This window comes from Podarcis pityusensis, assembly GCF_964106645.2.
Source record: "Podarcis pityusensis genome assembly, chromosome: 9".
NCBI classification, from domain to species: domain Eukaryota; kingdom Metazoa; phylum Chordata; class Lepidosauria; order Squamata; family Lacertidae; genus Podarcis; species Podarcis pityusensis.
In genome coordinates this window covers 34,052,696-34,077,572 of record NC_138034.1, presented here as the reverse complement: position 1 = coordinate 34,077,572, position 24,877 = coordinate 34,052,696, and the positions used below count along the sequence as shown (strand labels likewise).

General features: G+C 40.6%; 1 protein-coding gene across 6 annotated transcripts in view; it reads right to left on the bottom strand.

The window, feature by feature from the left end:
* MARCHF1 (membrane associated ring-CH-type finger 1) overlaps positions 1–24,877 on the bottom strand; it is a 123,466-nt gene that overhangs the window by 86,793 nt on the left and 11,796 nt on the right. Inside the window, exon 2 of one of the 6 annotated variants that reach the window (XM_081021769.1) lies at positions 10,879–11,152. The exons of 2 other annotated variants lie outside the window; for them this stretch is intronic. Coding sequence is in view for 1 of the 4 variants with exons in the window: in XM_081021767.1 (XP_080877893.1) it covers positions 10,024–10,033 (10 nt within the window). In the remaining 3 variants the exon portion in view is untranslated. Of the gene's footprint in view, positions 1–3,344; positions 3,553–10,023; positions 10,046–10,422; positions 10,836–10,878; positions 11,153–24,877 lie in introns of those variants that run through there. 3 more of the 6 variants (XM_081021771.1, XM_081021767.1, XM_081021770.1) reach the window with 3 other exon arrangements.

The following is a 24,877-nucleotide window of genomic DNA, read 5'->3' as shown; positions in this document are numbered from 1 at the left end:
CATAATGTGTAGCTAGGAAATCTCTTGAAAAGAGCATGGATGCTGATTGCCAAAAAGAAGGAGGAAAACCCTCAAAGGTTTATATTAACAACTGTTGCAGGGGAAAATGGTATATGATGAACAGTATGAAGCATGGGCAAGTCATAGGAATAAAAGAATCCCCTTTTAAAACCAAACGGGGTTAAACCCATAGTGTAGAGAACAGAAACTACTCTAAAGGAAATACAGTGGTACCTCGGGTTACATACACTTCAGGTTACACACGCTTCAGGTTACATACGCTTCAGGTTACAGACCCAGAAATAGTGCTTCAGGTTAAGAACTTTGCTTCAGGATGAGAACAGAAAACGTGCTCTGGCGGCGCAGCAGCAGGAGGCCCCATTAGCTAAAGTGGTGCTTCAGGTTAAGAACAGTTTCAGGTTAAGTACGGACCTCCGGAACGAATTAAGTACTTAACCCGAGGTACCACTGTATCTTAATGGACATCCTGTCAAAGTTAAAGGTTTAAGGACTTAACCTAAGCTTCCTTTATATATTTCAGTATGTCTCATATGTTACTACCAAAGCAAAGGGGAGATTTTTCCAAATACAGTACATGCATACATATTTAAACCTCTATAAAGCAGACCGACATGTACAATGAATAGAAGTTCATATACAGTACGGCGAAACCTAGACTATTTTCGCCCCTTTTTGTGAAGTTGTTAAATTGACTGCTTTTCACATCACGGTGCAAGAGAGTGAGTGTGTGCAAATGAGAGCCTGAATGCTCCTAAGAACAATTGTGTAAATATTTTACACACAGCTGATAAGAGCCTAGGCCAGAGAGCATTACTGGAGAAAGAAGAGTAAGATAGCTGTCCCCATGGATCCTGATATTCTCCCACACAGGGCTGAGATATTCATACACACAGAAAGACAGCATGATGCTCCTGCAAGGTCTGGGGGTGAAATTATGCTAAATCCTAGGCAGTACTGTTCCTCAAATACTTGTGTAAGAGCTTGCACAATAAAACAAACAAACAAACAAACCTACAGGTATTACAAGATAATAACAAAATGAGAAAGTATAAACTTTGGGTAAAATCTGGCAGCAATAAAAACACAGTTAGTAAAACATAAAAAGTCATGTAATATAAAGGCTTGACACTAAAAAAAAGATAGAACATAGGTGCTGGGTCACTGTCAGCCTCCTGGGGAAGGACATTGCATACACAGAATACTACCAACTGAGGCAAGACCTAAAACCCTCTTCTCAGCCATCACCTGCCTCAATTTCTGATGGCAGGGCCACGCAGAGGAGGACCTCAGATGATGGTCACAATTCACACTGCATGGACAAGCTGGTGTGGAGGCAAGCAAGTATCCTGGTCTCATGCTGTGCAGGGCTTTAATGGAAAGCACTTTAAAGACAGAACTTTGAATTGCGCTTGGTTAAGAAATGGACCGGTTTATTATTGATGTGACATAATAAATTACAGAGATTCATTGCACTTCTCACCTCATTAAGAATGCCTTCAGTTCTATTTACATCATGTTCTGCTTTTTAAGAAATCTGAACAGCATTCCCTTTACCCAGTTTCAGAGTGTGAGTGTAGTAAAAATGCTATTTTTATTTGAAAAGGGGGAGGGTTCAGCTTTCAACACTTATTTCAGCGGTTGTAAAGACTGCTTCAGGTATTCTTTTCCGACAGCTGCTGTACTTGCTGCTTTCAACCCTCTGACCTTCTTAATTTTTCCATTGTTTAGTGAGAAAACAATGGACAAAAATGTTAACAGCACACTAAACTGCAACACTAGAAGGTTCTGAGAGACCTATACATGGTTGGGTCATTCCTAGCCAGTTTTTCTATGGTTTGCTTCAGCGTGCTTTTAAATAGAAACTAAAGTCACAAGATCTTAATTATGTTCAAATTGTCCATACTATTTCCCCCCTCTAATTAAAGATCAATTTAAAATAACAACTTGAAAACCTCAGCTATTATAATCTCATTAAGCTCTTTCCCCTTCTAATTCATTAAAGGGCCTATTTTCTCCTCTAATAATCCTTTTCCTTGCAAATGCTATTAAAAAATATTCTCAACTACAATGTGTTGATAACAAGCTAACACAGTTACCCCCCTAGAAACGAACATTACATAGTTATTTATAAGAATAGAGAAAATCCCTTTATAGTTTACTTATGTAATGGATACTAGTTATATAGTCGGTCACAGGTAATTACCGGCCTACCACAATAATCACCTGTAAGAGGTTCAATAACTAAAATCCATTTATCCTGAAAAATTTAGACTCCACCACCTGCCATTTCATTCTGTGTGCAATGATGGTGAACTTCAAACTTCATGTGGCATATACATAAATGGCAGATCTAAAAGAAGTTTTTAAAAATACCACCTACATTTTAGATGGAATTTAGATATGGAAGGAACAGGCTATACATGGAGTGTGATGGCATAGTCTTATCCCTTTTCAGCCTCGACCAGATCATATGTTAGTTTGAGTGCAAAGACATACCTTTTATTATCTGTAAAACATTATAGCAAATAATGTATTTAAATTATACTGAGTCCTTGCCTTTTGAAGTTTCCACATTATACATGAGCTTTCACACAATGTGAAAGCCAGTTCTGGAACTATAGTGGGATGTTTATGTTTCTCCTTTTTGGTACAAAATGTCGAGAAGGGCAAACATTTCTGCCCTGCCTTTTCAAACATTTCTTACAGGAAAATATCAAAATGTAACAAAGACTGAAAAACAATTAGAGCAGCATTTTAAAAGCAACATGCTAAAAGAAGAAAACCTAGGAAATGAAAACTATGAAATCACCAGCAGGGGGGAAATACTAAATTAACACCCACCCACCCCAAAAAAGTTATTTCCCTGGTGCAAAACTGACATCAAGGTAGGTACAAGGTGAGTCCCCCTGGGGAGAGTATTGCCACAGTCAGAGCAAAATCACAGAAAAGGCCTTTTCAATAGGAACTTCTGAATGCACATCCAACATCGGTATCACATGAAGGAGAGGGCAGGGCCACAGCTTCCAGCAGCCCATCCCCAGCAGCCCTGCCCCCTGCCACCCACACTTAGAGGTTGCAGTAAGGGTCTACATGCCTTCCTGGCTTTCCTCCTTCAGATTTTCACCAAAAGCGTATGGAGCCAGGGCTGCGGGACTGCAGATTCAGCCCTCTTTCACATGTTGTCAATCATGTGTGATAAGAACACTCAAATAGAGCTATGATTATGGCAACACTGATTGTGTGGGTGGGATGGCAGTTGAGAGGATTAAGTAGAAAGTTCAGATTCTGCCCCCCCCAAAAAAACATTTTTTGGAAAAACTTACAAATGTGGAAATGGCTTCATACTCTCAATTATCGGGCTTTGACCCAGAGAAGTGTCTCATAATCCCACAGTCCGCCAAGTCCTCCATCACACATGATTCTGCATATTATAGGAAAAGCCCTAAGACTTCAGCTAACAGGTACATGAAACAATGTGGGAGGAATTAAATGTTGTGTTATTGTGATCAGTTCCATCAGTGCGAGCATTTCTGCCTGTCAGACAGATCAGTCTTCTCTCTCCTTCCTCCATGCACTGTTCTGGGGGCTATCACAAGCACCCACCCCAGCCAATTTGGGGAAGTACAAAGCATGTTTTGGGGAAGGAGATGGGGAAAACAATGGTTGCACTATTGGGGCTCCTTGTGGTGGCTCCAACTCTTAGCCTGATCCTCAAGGAAGGTTTTTCATAAGCAATTCCCTGCAACTTCAATTGGGGAATTCCAAATGGCCTTACTTCACCATCTAGATATGAGGTCCATAATTAATTTAGCTAAGGTCAAAGCATAAACTGGTACAACACATAAATAAAACATCCTTGTTTTTTTGGTAGTGACAGTCCAGTCCCAATACTTTTAGTTGAATCTAAAATACATCATTGTGCGAGACAAACCGTACAGAATGCATTGCTTATCTGCAAAACAAGTGTTTAAATATTTAAACCAGGATTTGAAGTGTTTTATGCTGCTTACTGATTGTTGGCCCTCTACTTAACGAGAAAAATTTTGACACACAATTTCTATCATAAAGCAATTTGCATATGTTTATAAGAAGAGTCCTTGAATTGCAAGCACCTGACTTAGGAGAGAGACTAATCCCAGGTGACCAATATTCTGTACTACTCTCATGACCTGAAGGAATACTTCACACACACCCATATTCATCCTATGAGCTGATTATCATGTATCCTTGCTTGTATGAATTAACTTCCTGGGTTCCTCAGTCAAATGTGAAACATTACCCAATGTCACTGAAAGACAATCTGCTGGCTAGGATATTTTCCTCGCTTTTCAACTCTCAAACACAGAGAAGGTTAAAATATATATACAGAAGGAATAGTACTATCTTCAAAATAGGCAGCCATCCCAAACAACAACTCTAATTGATTTGAATGCTCCTGTCATAGGGAGAAGTGCCTCTAAACACCTCCCCATTCTAAGTTTTGGGGGCAAGTTACTGAAATGGTTACCTGCCTTTGCTTGGGGCCATGAAGTGTTTGAGAGATACTGGGAGTAAGCAGAGAGAGGAATTCCTGGCCACCAGTTGGGGTGGACTGGGTCAGCTGATCTTTAAGAAAGTGTCCCCAGACAAAGACTTGTGGCAGGACTTTGATTTGGAATATGGGGCAGGGGATGAAGTGGATTGGTCCAGGGAAAGCAAGAGGAAAAACGATGAGAGAATTCCCTGTGCGCCACTCAGAAAGTAGATGTGTTCCTAGAGTTGCATCTTAAAGTCCTGTCTGCAGCTACAGAGACCGCTTTGGGACTAGAGTACGAGTCTGAAGTCTCTGATCCACAACCAAAGGGCAGACCAAAGAGAAATTGAAGGGCTCCAAAAAGACTGAACCTATGGTTTGAAACCCAAAGTAGCTGTTGACAAACTTGGACTGTTGTAACCCCATCCAAGTCCCATTGCTGAGCAAACAGGGACTACAAGTCTCCAAGAAACACTTGCCTGAGAGCAGAATTCACATATGAAGCCCAACAGTCCAGAGGTCAGGAAATCCAAATGACTGCAGTGTCAAGGGTCTAGTCCAAACATCAGGGAATCCAGATAGTCACAGAGCCAAGGGTCCAGGCCAGAGTTAAGGACCCAGCAAGAAACAGCAAGGCAGGGGCAATAACTGCAGGTGTTGTTACCAGCATCTGACTGCTGCTGAGAGCTCTGTTTAATAAGGCCAGAGCCAGCTGGTTCTCATCAGTGCCTTCTCCTCTGTGAAGGCTGATCAGCTGCAGGTGGAGTCACTCTGCCTTCTTCCCCTTCAGGCTGCTGTTCAGCAGGTGAAGCTGACTCCTGGCCTTTGACAAGAGCTTTGTGAAACCATCCAGAGCAGTGGAAGAGGAGCTAGTGGAGTGTGCAGACAGGCAAGCAGACTCCTAGCTACTCTAAGCCAGAGTGAGGAGACATGATTTTTACACACACACCCCTGGGCTTTGGTGGGGGCCAACCTGCCCCACCCTTTGGTACACTCCTGATCAGTGCCATAGGAGGTACTGGTGGGTGCACTGCTGCCAGCAGGAGGCATATTGCAATAATCTGATCCAAACTGGAAAGACTTCAAATCCCCACTCAGCCGCAAAGCTGAGTAACCTTAGACTAACTTTATTTCTCATTAGAGTGCATCTCCTGAGAACAAAGGGAGAGCGGTATCGAGAAGCTCACTTCTGCAGGAATTCTGCACATGCCCCAAGATGGTGTGTGCATTTTGGCTATGCTGGGAGAAAGGAGAGTACTAATGTGGTAAACAAACAGCAAGCCTCCCCAACATGCTGAAGCCGTTGTGACAGCAGTAGGTGACCAGACACAAACAGGAATTGATTGAATTTGCCTAATTAAATCCTCAGAGTCCAGTGCTACATATAACTCAAAAGATACCTTAAATCCAGCCATTAATCATCCCTTGTGAGTAGATGGATTCCTTCTGGAAAATTTATCCTGCTTTGAATAAAATAAATCATTCATCATCATCATCATCATCATCATCATTACTATGCTTCCCTTGAGAATTCTAAACATGGACTAAAATCTAAAAATTTCAGCAAGGACAGTCATTCGTACCCCCAAGTTGTTCAGCTTTTTGAAACCCTGCCAGAAGGCTGCTTCACACTGCTCTTTTTCATACACTCCAACTGCAATGCTTTGATTAGATCTCATTGGTTCCTATACCCCTGATTCTTGAGCAGGTTTATTACATTTCAGATTAGTAAGGCATCCTTTTTCAAGAGGTACTAGCTGGCATCTCCCAAGAGGGAAGTTGTTGTTGTTTTACCCTCTTTCTATTTTTAACAAGGAGGGCTTAAAGGAACCCAAGGGAATACAAGATACAGAAGGCCCATGTTTGGGGTCAGCCATCCCTTCAGGACCACTACTTTGACAGGCAGAATGATTATCTTAAAACAGCCAATCCCTGTCAAACCTCCATATCCCAGTTGTGATTGTGAACTGCAACACAAGCAGATCTGTTAACAAGGTAACAAGGTATGCTGCCCTGAGGATAAAGACAAAGGATAAAAATGTAATTAATATCCCGGTTTATTTTTTTGCGAAAACTCTTATTTATCCTTACCCTTTTTGTTGCAGAACTAGACCATCTAGACATTTTATTAACACGGGGGGGGGGGGGGCGGAATCCCAAAGATTAGAATCAGGATACAGAACCTTTCATGCAAGATTAACTATCCTAAAGCTTTCCTGAGAACATAATTTATTTAGTTCTGCAGCTAATGTTACAACAGATATTTGGATGCCTTACTTGTTGTTCCAAGGTCAAAAAGGTAAGTTACTTCTGAGTATATATGCAGACGATTGTGCACATGGCTCAGATTAAATAATATCCTTTAAGACAGGGCTGCTGAAACAGTACTGGGTGGCAGCACCTTAAGCAATCTGGAAAGAGCAGCTAATAGCAATTTTATCTAAAGGACAGATGTGAAATTTGTTCAACAGGCGATGATAGAAGACTTTAAACATTGTGCATGTTTGGGGGGTACAGTGGTACCTCAGGTTACAGATACCTCAGGTTACAAACAACTCGGGTTACAGGCTCTGCTAACCCGGAAGTAGTACCTCGGGTTAAGAACTTTACCTCAGGATGAGAACAGAAATCGTGCGGTGGCAGCACAAGGCCCCATTAGCTAAAGTGGTACCTCAGGTTAAGAATAGTTTCAGGTTAAGAACAGACCTCCGGAACGAATTAAGTTCATAACCAGAGGTACGACTGTATTGTCCCCTTAGGTGTTTGAAAGGGGGTAATGGCCCATTTCCCCCCTTCTTTGTGGGGAATGGGAGAAAACAGTGATGTGGTTTGCACAAAAAGCAAAACCATAAATTTAGCAATATTTGTGAACCCAGCAGCTTAACTATGGTTTATTAACTATGGTTAAAGAATGCTTGCTAACCAAGGTGTGTAGTTGTTTTATAAACTTTAGTTAATGTTCACCAGAGCTTCATGTTATTGTGAACCTGGACCTCCTTCTTAACTATGGTTAAGGGAGCTGTCACCACCCGAAAGTTACATAACCACAAGTGAAGAGCAACAAAAAAATTCAAGCTGCTTTCAAGACTTGGCTGCTCTCATTGATGCTTTTAATTATTTTGTGGTGTTAGAAACAAAGGTTTAAGTTATCATCTTCCAAGTGCCTCAGCTTTAACTATGGTTAATGTTAACAATGGTTTAGTGTAATGTGCAAACCACCCTTGTTTATTTGTTCTTGCAATGAAAGCCATCTAGCTGTTCCAGGAAATCATTTCGTTTACCTGGAAATTATACCTGCCATGCATACAAAGGTGGGTCTTTTAGATCTGGCAACCCTTTTCACAAGGGCATGTGAAAGGGGTGTTTTGGGTTCCAGATGTTTGGGACTTGAACTCTCATCAGTTTCAGGCAGCAGAGTTGTACTTCAAAACATCTGGAGAAACATCTGCAAGGCACAGGTTGGTGCAGACTGCTCTATACCATGTATAATTTATAACCTGCTATCATATCCATCTTGCTCATTTTTCCCTTGTGTAATTTCTCACAAATAGAAGATAAGGAACCAAACCTATCTCTGGTCTATACCATTTCAAAACGTAAGTTGGAGAGGGAAGTTACACTGAATGCTACTCCATATTTTAGAAGAAAACAAAAATCAAAAACAAAACCCTGCATCCTGAATGGGCACAATGCAGAAGAGGTGCCTTATATAATTGATATAACTAAGCAGGTACTGAAAGTGGCCTGTTTTCAACAGATGCAGCTTGGACTCTGAGAAAATTTGGCAGATTTTCAGAAATATTTAAATGGTGCAAGCTGAAAATTGGTCAGTGTGGACATGTTGGTTGCACTCTTCAATCAACCATAAGCCATAATTAGTTAGGAAGCCTGCTGCAGTTCTTAGTCCTGCCTTAGCTATATACAATATTTATTTAAGCAAATAACAATCTTATTTTGACGCTACCTGAGCTATAAGGAAGCCTGCTTTTCTGTTTAAATTAGTATGGTATTATTTGTGCAATTTTACATAGAATAGATGACACTAGGGTTTCTGTATCTAAGTCCGCTCACCTTTCATGATGGGTGGTGTTGCGGCCAGGCATCCAGGTCCCTGCAGTGATCCGGCATGGAGGCGGGGAGTTGATGCCCCTCTTGTGCTGACCCTGGCCGTGTCACTGCCACTGGGCAGGTCCACTTCCTGTGTGGCCCTGCTGGCCAGTGTCACCAAAGCGTGTGGCCCTGGGAAATTTAACCACAGCGAAGCTGTGAGTGCTATGACACGACCATGCTATGGACAAATGTCGGCCGCCATATTGTTGGGGCCAGGTAGGAATTTTTCCACTTGGCAAAGTGGCACCAGTCATTTGGTATTCGCCAACCTTGTAGCAATCGTCACAACTTTGAGAGGTTAGGCATTTGGTAAACCTTTGTTTGGATGGACGCGAGGTTGTAGCCTCCACCTGCCCCTCCTCATCCTGTTAAAGGGATCTGGGCATGTAGATCCTGTCCGATGCCCAGGCATGGGCTGGGGCCATGCCACAACAGCAACGGGGACCCTTGGGGTGCCCCTATTTGATGTAAGTCATAAGTCTCCTCCTATTGGTGGTTTACCCTTAGGTGGACTCTCTGCAGATGGGTGGGAGTCGATATATAGGTTGGCTTCACCTAATGCCTAAGCTAAACCGCTCACATCTGTAACCAATAAAGTTGTGGCTTATTTGATCACACCCCCCTAAATACTTGTGTCTGTGTGTTCATTAATTACTAGGGAACTGTGGGTCACGGGATCTTGGCATGCAAGTGATAATTTCTAAAAATTTGAAAACCTGGAAGCCAATAAAAAATGATCTCATATTGCTCAAATATCATATCCTGCCTAATTAGGAAATTCTATCTTACTGAGCCTCAGCATTCACTCACTCAGTGATAAAATGTGCTGTCCGAGGAATTTAAAAGGCATGTATGTCAAAGGTATTTAAGTTTCACACCTAGGAAAATACAGCTGATGACTTTAGAAAAAAGTTTTATAAAATGTTGTAGCTATCACCATTTCAATCATATCCTACAAATTATCCCAAAATCACCCACATCTTCCTTAAGAATAAAGTGCTTTAACAGAGTTTAGAAAGAATGATCTGAGTTTAAGCAGGAAAAGGATATACCCTCTTCTTCCTTCTGATAATGCTCTGTTTAAGATTCAAGATTCACTGGGTGATATCTGATATATATGTACCGAACCTGCCCGCTGATTTCAATGAGTCTACGCAAAGCAAACACTGGTTATCACCCATTATTGATTGACTCTTGGGCAGAAAACCCCTACCTGAAACTCAGGATGGGATTTATTCAGCAGAACAGTTTAGAACATTATATTATTTAAGAGCAATATCTACATTTATAAAAGGAAGAAAAATATTACAACTCAGTAGGTGTCATTATAAAACTAAAAGATAATATATATTGTATCTGTTTTTATGTATGTTACCTACCTTGAGTCATGAGATACAACAACATGAATTGAGAGAACAGAGCATAAATAAATATACCAAGGCAATAACTATTCTTCTGCCATTTCCTCCTTGGAACAAAAGCCAACCCTATTTCCAAACAAGTACTCTTGTAGCACTAATCACAGATGACTCACAGTCTCATCTGGTTTTGCACTTAAGCACATAAGAAATTACATTGTCCCAAGCATGTGGGTTAGTGGGAAAACATAATTTATTTGTTTGCACATATTTTGACCTTTTCAAAAGAGCATTTATGCAAACTGTATTCTCTTCGTAAAAGTAAGAAGGCTAGCAGAAAGGACTCTATTGCAGGTGCATCTTCATATGTATGTATGTATGTATGTATGTATATTCATATGTAAGAATGTAACTACTTACATTTATAAATAAAGCACTGTGTGTGGTTGGGGGCATGTGTAACTCCATTAAACAAATGGAAAACCTTCTAGGCCTTTTAATAGTTGTACTCCCTCCAGAATGGTGTTATGCTACTTTTTTCAATATAAAATTAGTATGCAGTTTTAATGTTGCATTTTTTCTGGATTGCATTTTATTGATATTTGTAAGCCACCCTGGGAAAAACATGATTGTAGACTGGGGGATTAATATTATAATGAACACATAAGCACATGTGTGACTGTGTATATATCTGTCACAATATTTCAAACCCTCCAAAAGCATAAAACTCTTTCCCAAAATTCCCTGAATCTTTCACTAATCAGGAAAGGAGGGGTAATATGTTATAGTGAAAAGATAAGGACTAGACTATTTGAAGGACCATCTTCTCTCCAATGAATATATCCATGTATTATGTCTTTCTTTGTATTCAGAAACCTGTTTAGCTGTTATGTACGGCCAAGGTTGTGAAATTCCAGCTGGCACTTTTTCCTATTTTGCCAGGCATTTGGCTTATTTTAATTATTTTCCTGTCATTGTGGTTTCTGTTGATGCTGGTCCTGTTACTTTTAATTGTGTTATTAACTGTATTTAATTGGGCTGTATCCAATGCTGCATGCATCCAGTTCCACTTGCACCACAGGACATCTCCTTCCTAGCCCTGTGAGCTGTCAATATGTCCTCCAACCCTCTGGAGCAGTTTTTGCAGGAGCTGCAGGAAAGAGGAGAGATAGGAAAAATTCCAGTGTGTAAGTGGCAGCAGAGAGGGTGCAGCCAGGGTGGGCATGATTAGCTTAGTATACATGAACATATTTTTAAGTCTTGTGGACAAAGGCAGTCTAGAGGGCCAAAATTAAGCCCAGGCAGGAAGAGGTCTACACAGAAACTAAAACAGGAGACAACAGAAAGCTTGGTAAGCAAAAACAAAACAACAAACAGGAATAATAATAAAAAACAGGAATAAAGAAACATAGGTATACGAAAATGGGCATGACTATTGTCAAAAAGAAGCAGAAGTTTTTAATATTTAGCCAATTTTAATTATAGCATTCTGATATTTCAGCCATTAGTTTATGTATCTTTATATTACAGTATCTATAAATCTAAATTTAAATTTGATAGAACCAGAGATTGCTTAAACTCAATAGTATATGCTACAAAGACACTATTAGTTACTGATTTTATGCTTATGCAAATAACATGCTCTCTGAAATGTATTTCTTTTTGCTCTTCAAGCAATGTAGAAGATAAAAAAAAACCTTTATAAAGCAGATGGTCCTTATCACTATATATGTAAAACAGTCCTTTATTCTGTAACTGTAGTGCAGAGATTTCAGAAGACTGTTCCAAAATGTATTAATGTAAGCAGTTTAATCTTGTCCCACTGTGGCACTGTCTCCTTTGAAGTGGTTTAATCTGAATCACACAAACACAACTTTACATTTTGTTAGAAGTCTTTAATTCTTCAAGCAACATTCATCTGAGTTGATCTAATGAATTATATAACAGGGGAGAGACCAATGTGACCCTTTTTAGTAAAAAGATTTATATCAGTTGTTTATCAATCAACTGTGATGAAATTTCAAGATGGAGTGTGTGCTAAAATTAGAAGTGGGCTGGTGGAGGGTCTTTCATGGCTTTGGGACAGAAAGAGATTTATTCAGTGCGGGAGGGCTGGTTCAGTGTTCACTATATTGCATGACAGGACGCGGGTGGAGCTGTGGGTTAAACCACAGAGCCTAGGGCTTGCCAATCAGAAGGTCCCTGCTCCTGCCAACCTAGCAGTTCGAAAGCACGCAGTGCAATTAGATAAATAGGTACCGCTGCAGAGGGAAGGTAAACGGTGTTTCCGTGTGCTGCTCTGGTTCGACAGAAGCAGCTTAGTCATACTGGCCACAAGACCCAGAAGCCGGCTCCCTCGGCCAGTAAAGCGAGATGAGCGCCACAACCCCAGAGTCGTCAGCGACTGGACCTAGCGGTCAAGGGTCCCTTTACCTTTACCTTTATACTGCAAGACAAGTCCTGCTTTCTTTCCTTTACGTTGGTTTTTTTTTAAGCCTTGCCAGCTGCTGATCCCACCCAGCAAAACACTCTTCCCAGTTTTTCTATCTCATTTTCTTCTCTTGTTGGTTCATACCTCAATGAAATGGCATAGCAAGGAAGAAGAAGCTAGGCAGGAAACTTGGGAGAAACTCATCCAAAATAACAGGACTAAAGAGTGCTCGGGATACCTCTCTAGATTCATCTGCTATAACAGCGGACTCAAGGTCTCAGCGGATGCAAGTGGTTTTATCCTCATAATGCTTTGGAATATTTAGATCTGGTTGCTGTAGGCAATTTTAGAGAAATATTTTAATCAGATTTTGCAGTATCATGTAAAAGAGGTGGCCAGGTGATCAGGTTTGTGACACTGAAGCACAGCCCATTACTTCACCTGAGTCTAGAAAACAACCCCACTCCCAGTCTAAAGAACATAACAGAAGGTCAAGTTTCACTACTCATTTTGCTAATCTCATAAAACACTTAAGAAAATCATAATATGCTATTTCCCAAAATGCACAACAGCAGCATAAACCAATAGGTAATTATAATTGCTCGTAACAACAGCAGAGAGAAAGTGACACGAATTCCGCTCCTGTCACCAAAGTAAGCAGCATCTCCTCGGGGCATTTCAGCAGGCAAAAGCAATACCAGGTGTCTCTATGTCTCAAAGGGAACAAAATTAGCCCTACTGTGAGATGATATTAGAATGCGTATTATATTAGTATACTAATGGGGATAAAGAGTTGCTTCACCTCCCGGGATAATTATGTGTAATCTAATTTCCTGGAAACAGGTTACTGCACAAACCAATTATAATAGCATCTCCTTTTAAAGAATAACTTGTTCCCTGCAAAATACATTTATACATTAGTTTGCTTGCTGAGGGGGAGAAGAGGAGCAATGTCCCTCCCCCACATGCTGCTGGTAGTGATGAGCACGCCAGTATTAAAAATAACCTCATGAAATTAGCACCAGATTTATGTGTTATACTGTTCTCCATTTCTAATTAATTCCACAGAACTGTTCTTCATTTCAAAATTTTGTTTTCTCATAATCAAAGCAGAACTGAATCTAATCAGCATTTTATCTTGGAAACTATTGTTATATTAGCAAGTGCTACACTACTGACTTGGGTTGTTCATAAAAGGATAAAAACAGACTCCAAGTGGAACACTACCATCAATGTGTCGTTTTTACAAAAAAAAAAACCAATTGATGCCTATTTAGAAGTAGACATCTACTAAGCCGTAAACTTATTTGAGTTCAGTGAGGCTTTGTGATGTTACAATACAGTTAATCCCACCTATGTTCCTTTATTATTATTATTATTTTAAAAAGTTAATATTATGCTTTGACAATATGTAGCAAAAGCCATTATACATCAAACATTATTGGTTCTCATGAAAAAGAAAGAAAGAAGTGAACTACAAAAGAGGGGGAAAGGAAAGACAAGGAAATGACATATGAAGAGGGGAGAGAGACAGCATAACAAATACTATATAATACTATGAAAAAATTAAAAGGAAAGGAAGAATGTTGCAATTTACTTTGTCATTCCAGAAACGTAAAAACTGGTATGTTTATTTAGGAAATTATTTGCATTACAAAATCAAGTGGTAAAGTTTACGGTTCTAAACTAACCAGAGCTAATGTGCTCAATTACAGTTTGTAATTTTTAAGAGTCTTCCCTAGCCAAATAAGCTCTCAATAGCTTTTCCTTCCAGCTAATTTCCCTGCCCTTCATTCACCCCCCACCACTCACTCACAACCAGAAACAGATGCTGTACAGCAGTTTTCCTCTGCTTCCAGCTCCTCCTGCTGTTTTAACTTCTAGTACAGTTCAGATATTACTGCCTTGAATTCACTCTCTGGTCACCCTGCTACTTGAAGCCCTCTTACACTGGACTCTGTTGCCTAATGGATGCCACATGTGTTGTTGCTCTGCTTTGCTACCAGCTCCAGGTTTTCTTCCAGCGGGTTTCTCTCAGATAACCAGGCTTATTCTTTTCTCTATGCTTCCCCAACCAACAACTGATCTACAGCTAACAGAGCTTTTCTCTCCCCCATCTAGAAACTCTGACCAATCATGTTCTTACCCTTGTTTGGACCCTCATCTAGTAAGCCTTCTTTCACTGGACCATCTGTGGTTCTGTATGGACATTCTAACTACCTATCAGGTTTAATTACCCCCTTCACCTATCAAATTTTTTTTTTCATACACCCAGTCCATATATAAACAGCATTTGTGACTTTTTTTTTTTTAGTTTACAAAAGGCAAGAAGTGCTGAGCTTATAAAATTATGTATGGCATGGGAGAAAGTGAAAGAAAAAAGCTGTTTCCTTCTCTCTCACAACACTATAGAACTCATGGCCTTAATCAAGCTGAATGTTGGAAGATTCAGGCAGAGAGAGAAAAAGTACTTATCAGAAAAGTGTAACATATAACAAAAATTAATCTGCATAAAAACTGTGCCCCTCAAAGATCAGTACTGCACCCCTGTGAGGTCTGAGTCCTTGGTGGCTGTCCAATTGGCCTAAAGACAGCATAAGCCCTGCCTATCTGCACCACTCCTTTGTGGGAGCAGATTCACCATATATTTCTGCAAAGGTATATTGAAGGCACACATCAAAATTTTGTCCATTGTGGTGTTTTAGCTCTGGTAATGTCAGGGGCTGGACTTAGGAGGAATGGTGGGGACCTCCCCTCTTCTCCTGAACCTTCCCGAGGACAGGAGGGCAGTACAGATTTAGAACAGTGGTTTGAAGAAGGGCATAGTTCAGAGGCTGCAGAGATCAGAAGCTGGGAAATATTTGAAGAGGAACAGCAGGAAGAAGAAGAAGCAGGGCAGGGGTGTAGGAAGGGGGGTGTAGTCCGACCCGGGTGTCACCCTGAGGGGTGTGATAAAGTGGCAGGCGGCACTCACTGCGGGGCTCTGCACTGTCGCCCCACTGCCTCCCCCCCCCCAGCTGTAGGGCAGCCGAGGGCTCGCATGTGCCATCAGTATGGGCACTGCGTATACGCAGCCGGGCAGTTCACCCTGCACTGGGTGCTGGAGAGGCTTCCTCGGCCACTGTACCAGGGGAGCGATAGCTGGCAGACTCAGTGTCCTGGAAAAACATTCCTGACCCCCCCCCCATGACCCGGCGGGCATTGAGGGTATTAGAATAGAGAGCTGAGAGGCAGAAAGCTCAGATTAACCAACACAGGAGTGACGTCAAATAGGGGAGACGTAGGGGGGTTGGAGCAATGCCATTATTAGGGAAGGCTGCATTCCTTTGTCGTTCTCTGTGAATTATTGAATAAATTGCTTGGTAAGATCTTTTATAGTTTCTCTGGTTCTGGGCTGCCAGCATGGGAGGGATCTGATCCCCCAAAGCCTGACAGGTAAGGCCAGTATTATTGATATGAAATACCACGTGCATAGCAGATGCGGTGCAGCATCAGCCTACACAATCTGCACTATGTCACTCTCCTGATGGGTCTTAGAAAGATGCAGATGAAAGGTCTAGCTTCTGCTACATCTGGCAGCATTTGTTTTGGAATATCAGACATGCAAAGCATATAATCCAGAAAAATCATCAGAGGGAATTTCACACACACACACACACACACACACACACACACGCATATCTTAATTTATGCTTTATTTGGAGCATTTTTTAGGGTGGGGGAATATATCCATGATTAATAAGCTACGCTGAAGTACAATAAGTCTGTTACTTACACACATTTAGCTTCTGTGCATTCAGCTTTACGCATGCGGCAATAAATAAAAAGGGGATGGAAAGGGGTGGGGTTTGGGGGGAAATGATATTGGCAATCCCACCCACCACTGAACCCAATGTGCTTTGACTACATGTGGTTTTGGCTTTAGGCGCAATCCCTGAAACGTAATCCCCATGTAAGTTTGTGGACCTCTGTATGTACCATGCCAGGAAGGTGAGCAACACAGCACAATCCTATTCATATCTAATCAGAACTAAATTACATTGAGTTCAATGGGATTTACTTCCAGCAAAGTGAAATAGGACTGTAGCTTTTAAGCTAATAAATAAAATAATAATAATAATAATAAGCAATACAGTCTTATACTTGTCTGGATCATGAGAGTGCTGTTGCAATGATTACGTTATTTTAGAACTGATCTAATAAGCAGAAAATGAGAGCTCCTCTTATTAACTTGCTGTTACCAAAGCAACATATGTGAGCAGTAGGAGATCCAGAAAGATGCATAATTCTTTCTTACATTGTAATGAGCTAATTAGTTTGTGGCCTTTGCTTTCAATTATTTATTGCTAAAGATTCTGCTCTTACTCTTCCCCAAACATTACACTGTAATTGTATTCCAGTTTTAGGGCTAATTTCATTAAAGAACATGCTTCTGAAAGATCCCACATTTGCCAGTCCTGTCTATTCTCTATTAGTTAAGAAGCATGAGAGATCAGGCTTACGAACACTTCTTCTGACAAATTTATGTGCCTTTAAAAACTATGCAACAAGCTATAACTCAACAGGTGTCTTTTTTTCCTAACATGGTGATGCAATGATGATAGATGCTTCATCTACTGGATTTTTGATTCTCATATACGTACTTGTTAAGACTACATACTTGTCAAGAGTCCTACCAGAAAAAGAGTTGAGCAATCTTATCTTAGTTATGAGTAGCAGGGACTTCAGGACATAAAAACTGGCAAGGTCCTATTAAACAAATTATGAATCTAACGGGCCTGATGTTTAAGGGATATGACCAACATGCTCAGATAGGAACTCTTTTGTGTAAGAAGCAAGAAGTACAGCTTCACCATTGAGGGTGAAATCCTATAAACAGGGCAGATTAAATTATAATTTGGTATAAAGAAGCAATTCAACTCCCTCTCCTATTCAACGAAAATTCATACTCTAGCAGCACTTCAGATAATAGCTTTTGTTCCCAGTGTAAGAATCGACAAATATAGGTAAAAGGGAAATGGTTTTGTCCAATCCAACTTTGTACTCCAGCTCCGTGGTCCAAACTCTGTGTCTAGGGGGATGGGAAACCCTTTGAAACAATGTGCAAGGTGGTGGTGGGATAAAGGGGAATGGCAGAAAATTACCTCCCCTCCTCTTCTGTTAGCAGACAACTCCACTGGATCAAAAGCTGTTGATCAAAACCTACAAGCAGGATGACAACACTGGATTTCACCTGCAATAGTGAAGCCGTACTTCTTGCTTCTTACACAAAAGACAGCAATGGAGGAAAACTGCTGCTTAGTAGAGCTGTTACATTAGAAGTTTCTTTATTCAAATGTGTGCAAATCTAGGCTGCAAAGCTAAGCACGCCTTTTCTGTTTTCTGCAAGAGCAATGAGTTCTTTTTTAGATATTCCATATATCAGCTTGCTCATTCACTCTTTTCTATCCTCTAAGGCCAAAACATTCAAAGTGAATTTTAAATTCAGTGAATCACGCAATCTTTGAAACTGTTTGGATTAAGTAAAAAAACACTTTCAAAGATTGCAGTATGGGTGCTTGAATGTTCATTTGTTTGATCTCTTGTGCTTTAGTATTCTGTCATTTCTCCATTATGTACTTTGGTATTCATTCGGTTTGTTGTTCCTTTGTTGTTTCTTCAAACAAAACTTGCAGCATCAATGTTGAAAGCTGGTGAAGTAGCGATCTTCTTAGACAAGTTGGATAATTAAATGAAGACCCAAACCAATAAACAGAAACTAATAAAAGCAAGAGATTATATTTCACAAATTTATTAAGGGTGCAAATTAAGGACAAGGTATTCATTACTCTGTGTGAATAACTCAAATTAAAGTTGGTTAGTTAATATGCATAGCAGTTCCTTCAATTTACATTTTAACTGAGACTTCTGAAACTGAAATGGGGTTCAACTCCTCAAGAAGTTAAGACTGTGATCCCTAGAAGTCAACAGCATGCACACAACATTCTGAAATTCAATGTAGTAGTTCCCACCATTAAAATGGAAACTCCTTTTTAAGCCTTGTCATGTTTCTAAGCCACTTTGATCCAGCATTGGCAGTTACTGGGGGAAACACACAAGACGCCTCATTTTTTATTTCATTTTAAGAAGGCACTGTTTGAACTTGATAGCATTTAGTTCTCAACCCAGGCAGTCAGTGTTGGTTTCCACTATCAGGGAGACTACATCTTTATATGCCCTTTAAGATGTCAGTATAACTAGATTCATGTTTCAAGTTTTGCTGCTTGAAAGCATTTCACTTTTAAATGGGCCAGAGAGAATATAGATCCCTAGGAATCAATGGCAGATGCAGCTATGCTCACTGAAACTAAGGTCACACTAGTTTTACATAAGTTTTTGGGCTTCCTATGAAAATCTATGCTGGGGAAAAAATGTTTTCTCAATACCTATGGCACACATATTTAATATGGGGGTATATTAAATGATCACCGGAAGACCCTATGACCCTGTTCTGTTCTACAGCTACACCACCAGTTACCACTGCTACAACATAGCCATGTTTATCAACCAGCAGCATCAACAGCATAACAATAAAAATGAAAATATAGAAATAGTGATAGACACGCCCAGATCATCCCATGAAACCTTAGCACTATCCACTCACAATTCTGTGGAGCATCAATGCCCCCACAATAGCCATGCACGAAAAGCACAGCTGTGGCTTACCTGCTCTATGATATCACAACAGGTTAAGAGGCCTTCATAAAGAGAGCATGCAGCACTGTTGTTCAGAGGAAAAGGACGAGATTTGGGAGAGAGAATGGGGATTTCAATCCCTCATGGGAACATTTGAATCTGGCCACTCTACAAAGCAAAGCATATGTTTTGAACTCCAGGTGGAAAAGGAAGTGACAGCAGGATCACTTGAAAAACAGACAGCCTCAGAACCAGACAGACAGACAATAAGAGTCTTTATAGCAGGTGTGGGGAATCTTTGGCCTGCCAGATGTTGCTGAACTACAGCTCCCATCAGCCTTAGGCAAGCATGGCCAGAGTTGGAGGACACGTTCATGATATGCTCCCACCCCCACCCCTTTTTTGTAAACCATTATGGGTTCATTTTATAATCAAGATTTTGTTAAATAAATAAATATTTATGGCACCTTTGATGTATGGAATAATTTACATTATTCTTATATTATTGAACACCTCTTTGATGTAGGGTTGTGGTTCCCCCCATTTTACAGACGGACAAGAGAAGTTAGGAACTTGGCATAATGCTGTCCTTTGCCCCTTTCTCAATTGCTTCCCGTTATCCCCACAGTTACCATTTGTCCTAGCAGGAAAAACATACATGTGCACATTATGTTACATCATTGGAACTCATCATAGAGCCAAGCCATTTTAGTATTTTTGCTGGGGATTGGGATAGACTGTATAATCTAGAAGGCACTACGAAGGAGCTGTTTAGAGCATTACAGAAGGCAATACTGATGCACTTAAACCCAAAATAGTAACTTAAAATCTAAAGCATTACAACTCATGACATTTTAAAAATGCTTAATGGCAACTTGTACAACAGTTATGGAATTCTTAATTTATAAATACACAGTGTGGCTCTTACACTTTATGAGGAAGCTATAATTTGGAAGCTTTCAGCTTGTATGCTGTGCATAATTTTATACTGCTGCAGCTAATTAACATTTTTAGTGTAATCATCTGTCTTGTTTTTAACTTTAAGTCAAAGAAAGCACAAAATGGAAGTTTTGTGAGTATATACCTAAATTGTGGATGCACTATCCAAGATATTCTTATATACCAATATGATGGCAAATGAAATAATTTTCCAGACAGCTCAAAACAGATCTATAGCACTCCCTGCAATAGAAAGATCTATCAAAGGTACAGAAATCTCTATAGATGTAGGCTAAAGGAGACTCCAGAGATCAGGCAAAAGGTACAAACATCCCCAGACATAGGAAGATAATGGAGACCAATTATTATGCAAAGCATCTACGTCTGGATCACGTGCAGGAGACAGTACAGAAATACAGATTTATGACTATAATCAAAAAAAGTATATTGAAATGAAAAAAGTCAAACCAAATACAGGAGGAAGGAAAGGAACACAAGGCAGGAAGAACATAGAAAAGAACAAAATGTTCTTCTGAATAGCAGCTTCCATGAATCAGCCATGGTTTGTCGAGCAAGTCACAATAAGTCCCTCAGGCAAGCAAAGAAACTGCAGTTGTTTCACCCAAGAACCTTGCAGCCATGAACTAGAATTTCTAGGTAACAGCTAGCCAAGCCAACAAACCAACCAACCCTGAAGGGTGAAGTGGAAATAGTCAGTATTGGATTTTCCTTCCTTCTAAGAGCTTCCTGTACCATCTTAAGTAGATGTAACAATAAGGGAAACTACCTAAAAGTTAAGTTATGCCTTCAATATGCAGTCTTGCCTAGATGTTAGAAAAGTAGTAGAGTGGTCTGTCTACATTTTCCTCCCCTTATAAAGCAGCTGGAATGCAAGGTGAACTGGCTTAAGGGGGGTGGGTGATGACCATGGTAGTGTTGTACAGGAAAAGGAGCCTGTTGCCGGTCAAAATGATGAGAAAGAGAGTGCAAGAGCACTATTTCTGGCAAAGTGGAACAACAGTCACTTAGTCAAAGGACTGGTTTCATTTTCTAGCTACTCTTGCCTCTATAGCTTGGAGAGCAGCTGGGGCATGGCACCAAAACAAACCAAGGTTAAGTGAAGATCCTAGATTTGGCTAGAACAACAAACCATGGTTAAAATAAGACAAGACTCATAAGCCGTGTTTTCAAATTGTGTCTGGTTGTCCAGGGTGGGTTTGGATGTGCAAAAAAGCCACAACTGGAGTACACAAACTACAAATTAACATTACAAATGTAGCCCATGGAGTTGCCAGTGTGGTATTTCCTAATTTTTCAACAACAACTTCTGTCATCCCTGAACACTGGCCAAAGTTGCTGGGGCTGATGCACATCTGGGAAGGACTGGCAGGTCTCTGATGAATGTGTGGTGGAGCCAGGGGAGACAGAGGCTGATCCGGGAGAGGGGGCTAGCGATATACGGAGTTTTGTGCCACCCGCAAAGTAGGAGCCAAGGCTGGTGGAAGGAAATGAATCTGAGCAGTCAGAGGCAGGTTGTGTGAGAAGTGGAGGAAGAGGCTGTTCAGGCAAGGGGCGATCTGGTCAAATCCTCATCACCCACTGCCTCCTAGAACCAGGAGGAGCTTAAAGAGGCAAATGCAACAGCAACTTCTGTTAAATATGAGACAGGTGTTCCCTTTGCTTGTCTTTTTGCAGCCTACTGAAGACCTTGCTCTTTCTACAAGGCTTTTAAGTAGCACTTTTTCCCAGTCTGTGTCTGCATTGGAATTGTTTTTAAGTGTTTGGTTTCCTTTAGGAGGAAGGGTGGCATGTAAAAAATAATTTAAAAAAGAGATTCCAGAGCCATGGCATGATATGCACGCAGCGTTGTTGTCTGGAATTCAATAATAATTTCCATCATATTTTTCATCTGGAATAAGATTAACTTTTAAATTTTATTTTAAGCAATTTAAATCAAGTGAAGATTAATTGCATAATCACAATTTATAGCACAAGATTGCACCATTTATTTTGGATAAGTAATCCAAGGACTACTACTTCCAATTTTGTATTCTATCATTATTATATTGGTGTCATCATTCTATTTGGGAGTATAAACTGAAGGGTGAACCCATCTGCCTCTGTCCCCTCTGTTGTACAGTGGTGCCTCGCAAGACGAAATTAATCCGTTCCGCGAGTCTCTTCGTCTTGCGGTTTTTTTGTCTTGCGAAGCACGGCTATTAGCGGCTTAGCGGCTATTAGCGGCTTAGCGGCTATTAGCGGCTTAGCAGCTATTAACGGCTTAGCGGCTTAGCGGCTATTAACGGCTTAGCGGCTTTAAGAAAAAGGAAACAAACTCGCAAGAACTCACAAGACGTTTCATCTTGCGAAGCAAGCCCATAGGGAAATTCGTCTTGCAGAACGACTCAAAAAAGGAAAACTCTTTCGTCTAGCGAGTTTTTCGTCTTGTGAGGCATTCGTCTTGCGGGGCACCACTGTATTTACAATTGGAGTGGTTAAGAGAAGTGACAAGGCTTCACTAAGAAATAGCCAATCTGCATTAAGTGAACTTGTGTATATCCAAATAATTTCCTCTGCCCCTATCAATTATTCACTATTATTCATTATTACATAATTTGTAGAGGGATAGTCTCAGCAGCTGCTCCTCAAGCATACCTTCTCAGATGTTTGTTATTATCATCATCTAACAATATTTGTTGCAAGCAACATCCAAAACAGAACACAAATGTAAAATCTAAAACATTAAAAAACAAACGAAAGCAACTGAAAGCAGCAACAATGGAACAATGCAACATGCAGAAAAACTAACAGCAGAATACACTGCACATATGAAACATTAATTGATCCACTCTGTATCTGTACACTGCCACAATTCTTCCTAGGGACTGGGAACACAAGGCCCAAGCCACCTGTCTTTTGCCAGGCTCTCCTTTTCTCTCTCCTTCCCCTCTCACCCTTCACCTTGCTTTCTTCTCATGCCCGTATGTTAAGGGTTCTTCCCCTGCCGCCATCTGTCCCTCTGAAATTGGTCTCTTCCTGACTACTTTCTAAGCTGCCTTCATTTTTGCGTCAATTCTGCTCTGAAGCCTGACCTGTCTCACTCCTTTTATGCATCTCTTTGCATTGACTCACCCTTTCACACAGTGCCAGTCTTTTGGCCACTTCTGATTCCAGCCTCAGATGCAGTACACCAGCAATCCCCAGTGACATCACTTCCAGGCAATGCACTCTGCAGTCAAGCCACTCAAATCTCCTCTGCACCAGGTGAGAGCTGAATCAGGCAGCAGTTACCGTACATCTCACATCTGATACTCTTCTGAAACAATGATGTCCTAAGCACTGAAGTTCTTGGATGCTGCTGCCAGTGGGAGAACAGAGTTCTATGCTAGATAGACCGGTGCTATGATGGATGCAGTATCAGAACCAGAAAAGGCAACTTCACATGGAAACCAGGAAGGCCTTCCTAATAAGCATGCTCCATTTCCACAATGGAGAATGTGTGATGGAGACATTAATTTAATGAAAGGTGGCATTAATCTGGTTGGAACTAGTCCTTATTTTGCGCTATATTCTATTAAGTTCTGATTCAGACCTTTGGTAACCATCCTCAAGATCTAAGGATAGACATGTATGAAATTGCTTATTTTTCTTATCAGAGACAAAATGCATATTCAAACAGCAACTGAGTTATCTTCATATCTGTCTATTATAAAACATTTCCTTCCTTTTTAAAAAAGAAAGAAGGAAGGGGTAGACTTCTTCCTTTTACAAGCATCCCGTTTCTGTGCAGAATCATTCTCACCTTAAACTAACAAAGATATGTCACCTTTTAACAACACTTTGCACTTGAGAACTCCAAAGTGCTTTACAAATACCTGTGACTTTTTCTTTAAGTGGGTCCTGGAGAGAGAGAGAGAGATTTGCAATCCCCACTGAGTTCAGAAAGTTCAGATAACCTAGTGTTAAAACAATGTGCTCTAGTCTTACCTGCATGAAACTTTAGAAGTCAAACTGAAATCACTAACTCCATTCTTTCCCTGCCATTTCTATGTCACTGGGTACTTGCCTTTTTCTCTGAACCAAAAAATAAAATAATAAATGTCTTTTCTCATAGAGTAGATACTCTAGCCCCCTGATCATTTTTGGTTGTCCTTTTCTGAACCTTTTCCAACTCTACAACCAGAACTGTACACAATATTCCACATGCGGTTGCACCATAGAATTATATGCTGGCAGTTTTATTTTCAGCTCTTTTCCCAATGATCCATAACATGGAATCTGCCTTTTTCACAGCTGCCATGCACTATCCACTACAACCACAAGGTCTAATTCCTGGTCAGCCACTGCCAGCTCACACCTTCTGAGAGGACATGTGAAAATGAGTTTACTATTATTTTTGCATGAACAGGTGTCATTTTTACACTTGCTTTACACTGAAGGGAAAGCATTTGACTAGCCACTCCTGGAAATAAAGTACTGGACTAGATGATACAGGCATAGCTCTTCTTACATTCTGCAGGAAAGGCCATTATTATATGCCTAACGTGCATCACATAACAGCTTGGAAAGGCTTTAGGACAATGCCTGCAAGACACCACATCACATGATGCCAGAGTGTCACATGATACAATTGTTAAGTCAGCTGCAGCTGTTTCTAGCTCTCTTGTTTCTCTTTGCAAGCCCTTATGCTTTAGATCCCATGTTCCAGTTAGAAGGGCCCAAATATACCCTGCTAATGCTACAGTCAGATGTTCTTTCAGTCACTGGCTTGAATTTAACCACACACACGTGCTCCTATTCCCAATTGAAAATCACTATTACATTCAAGTC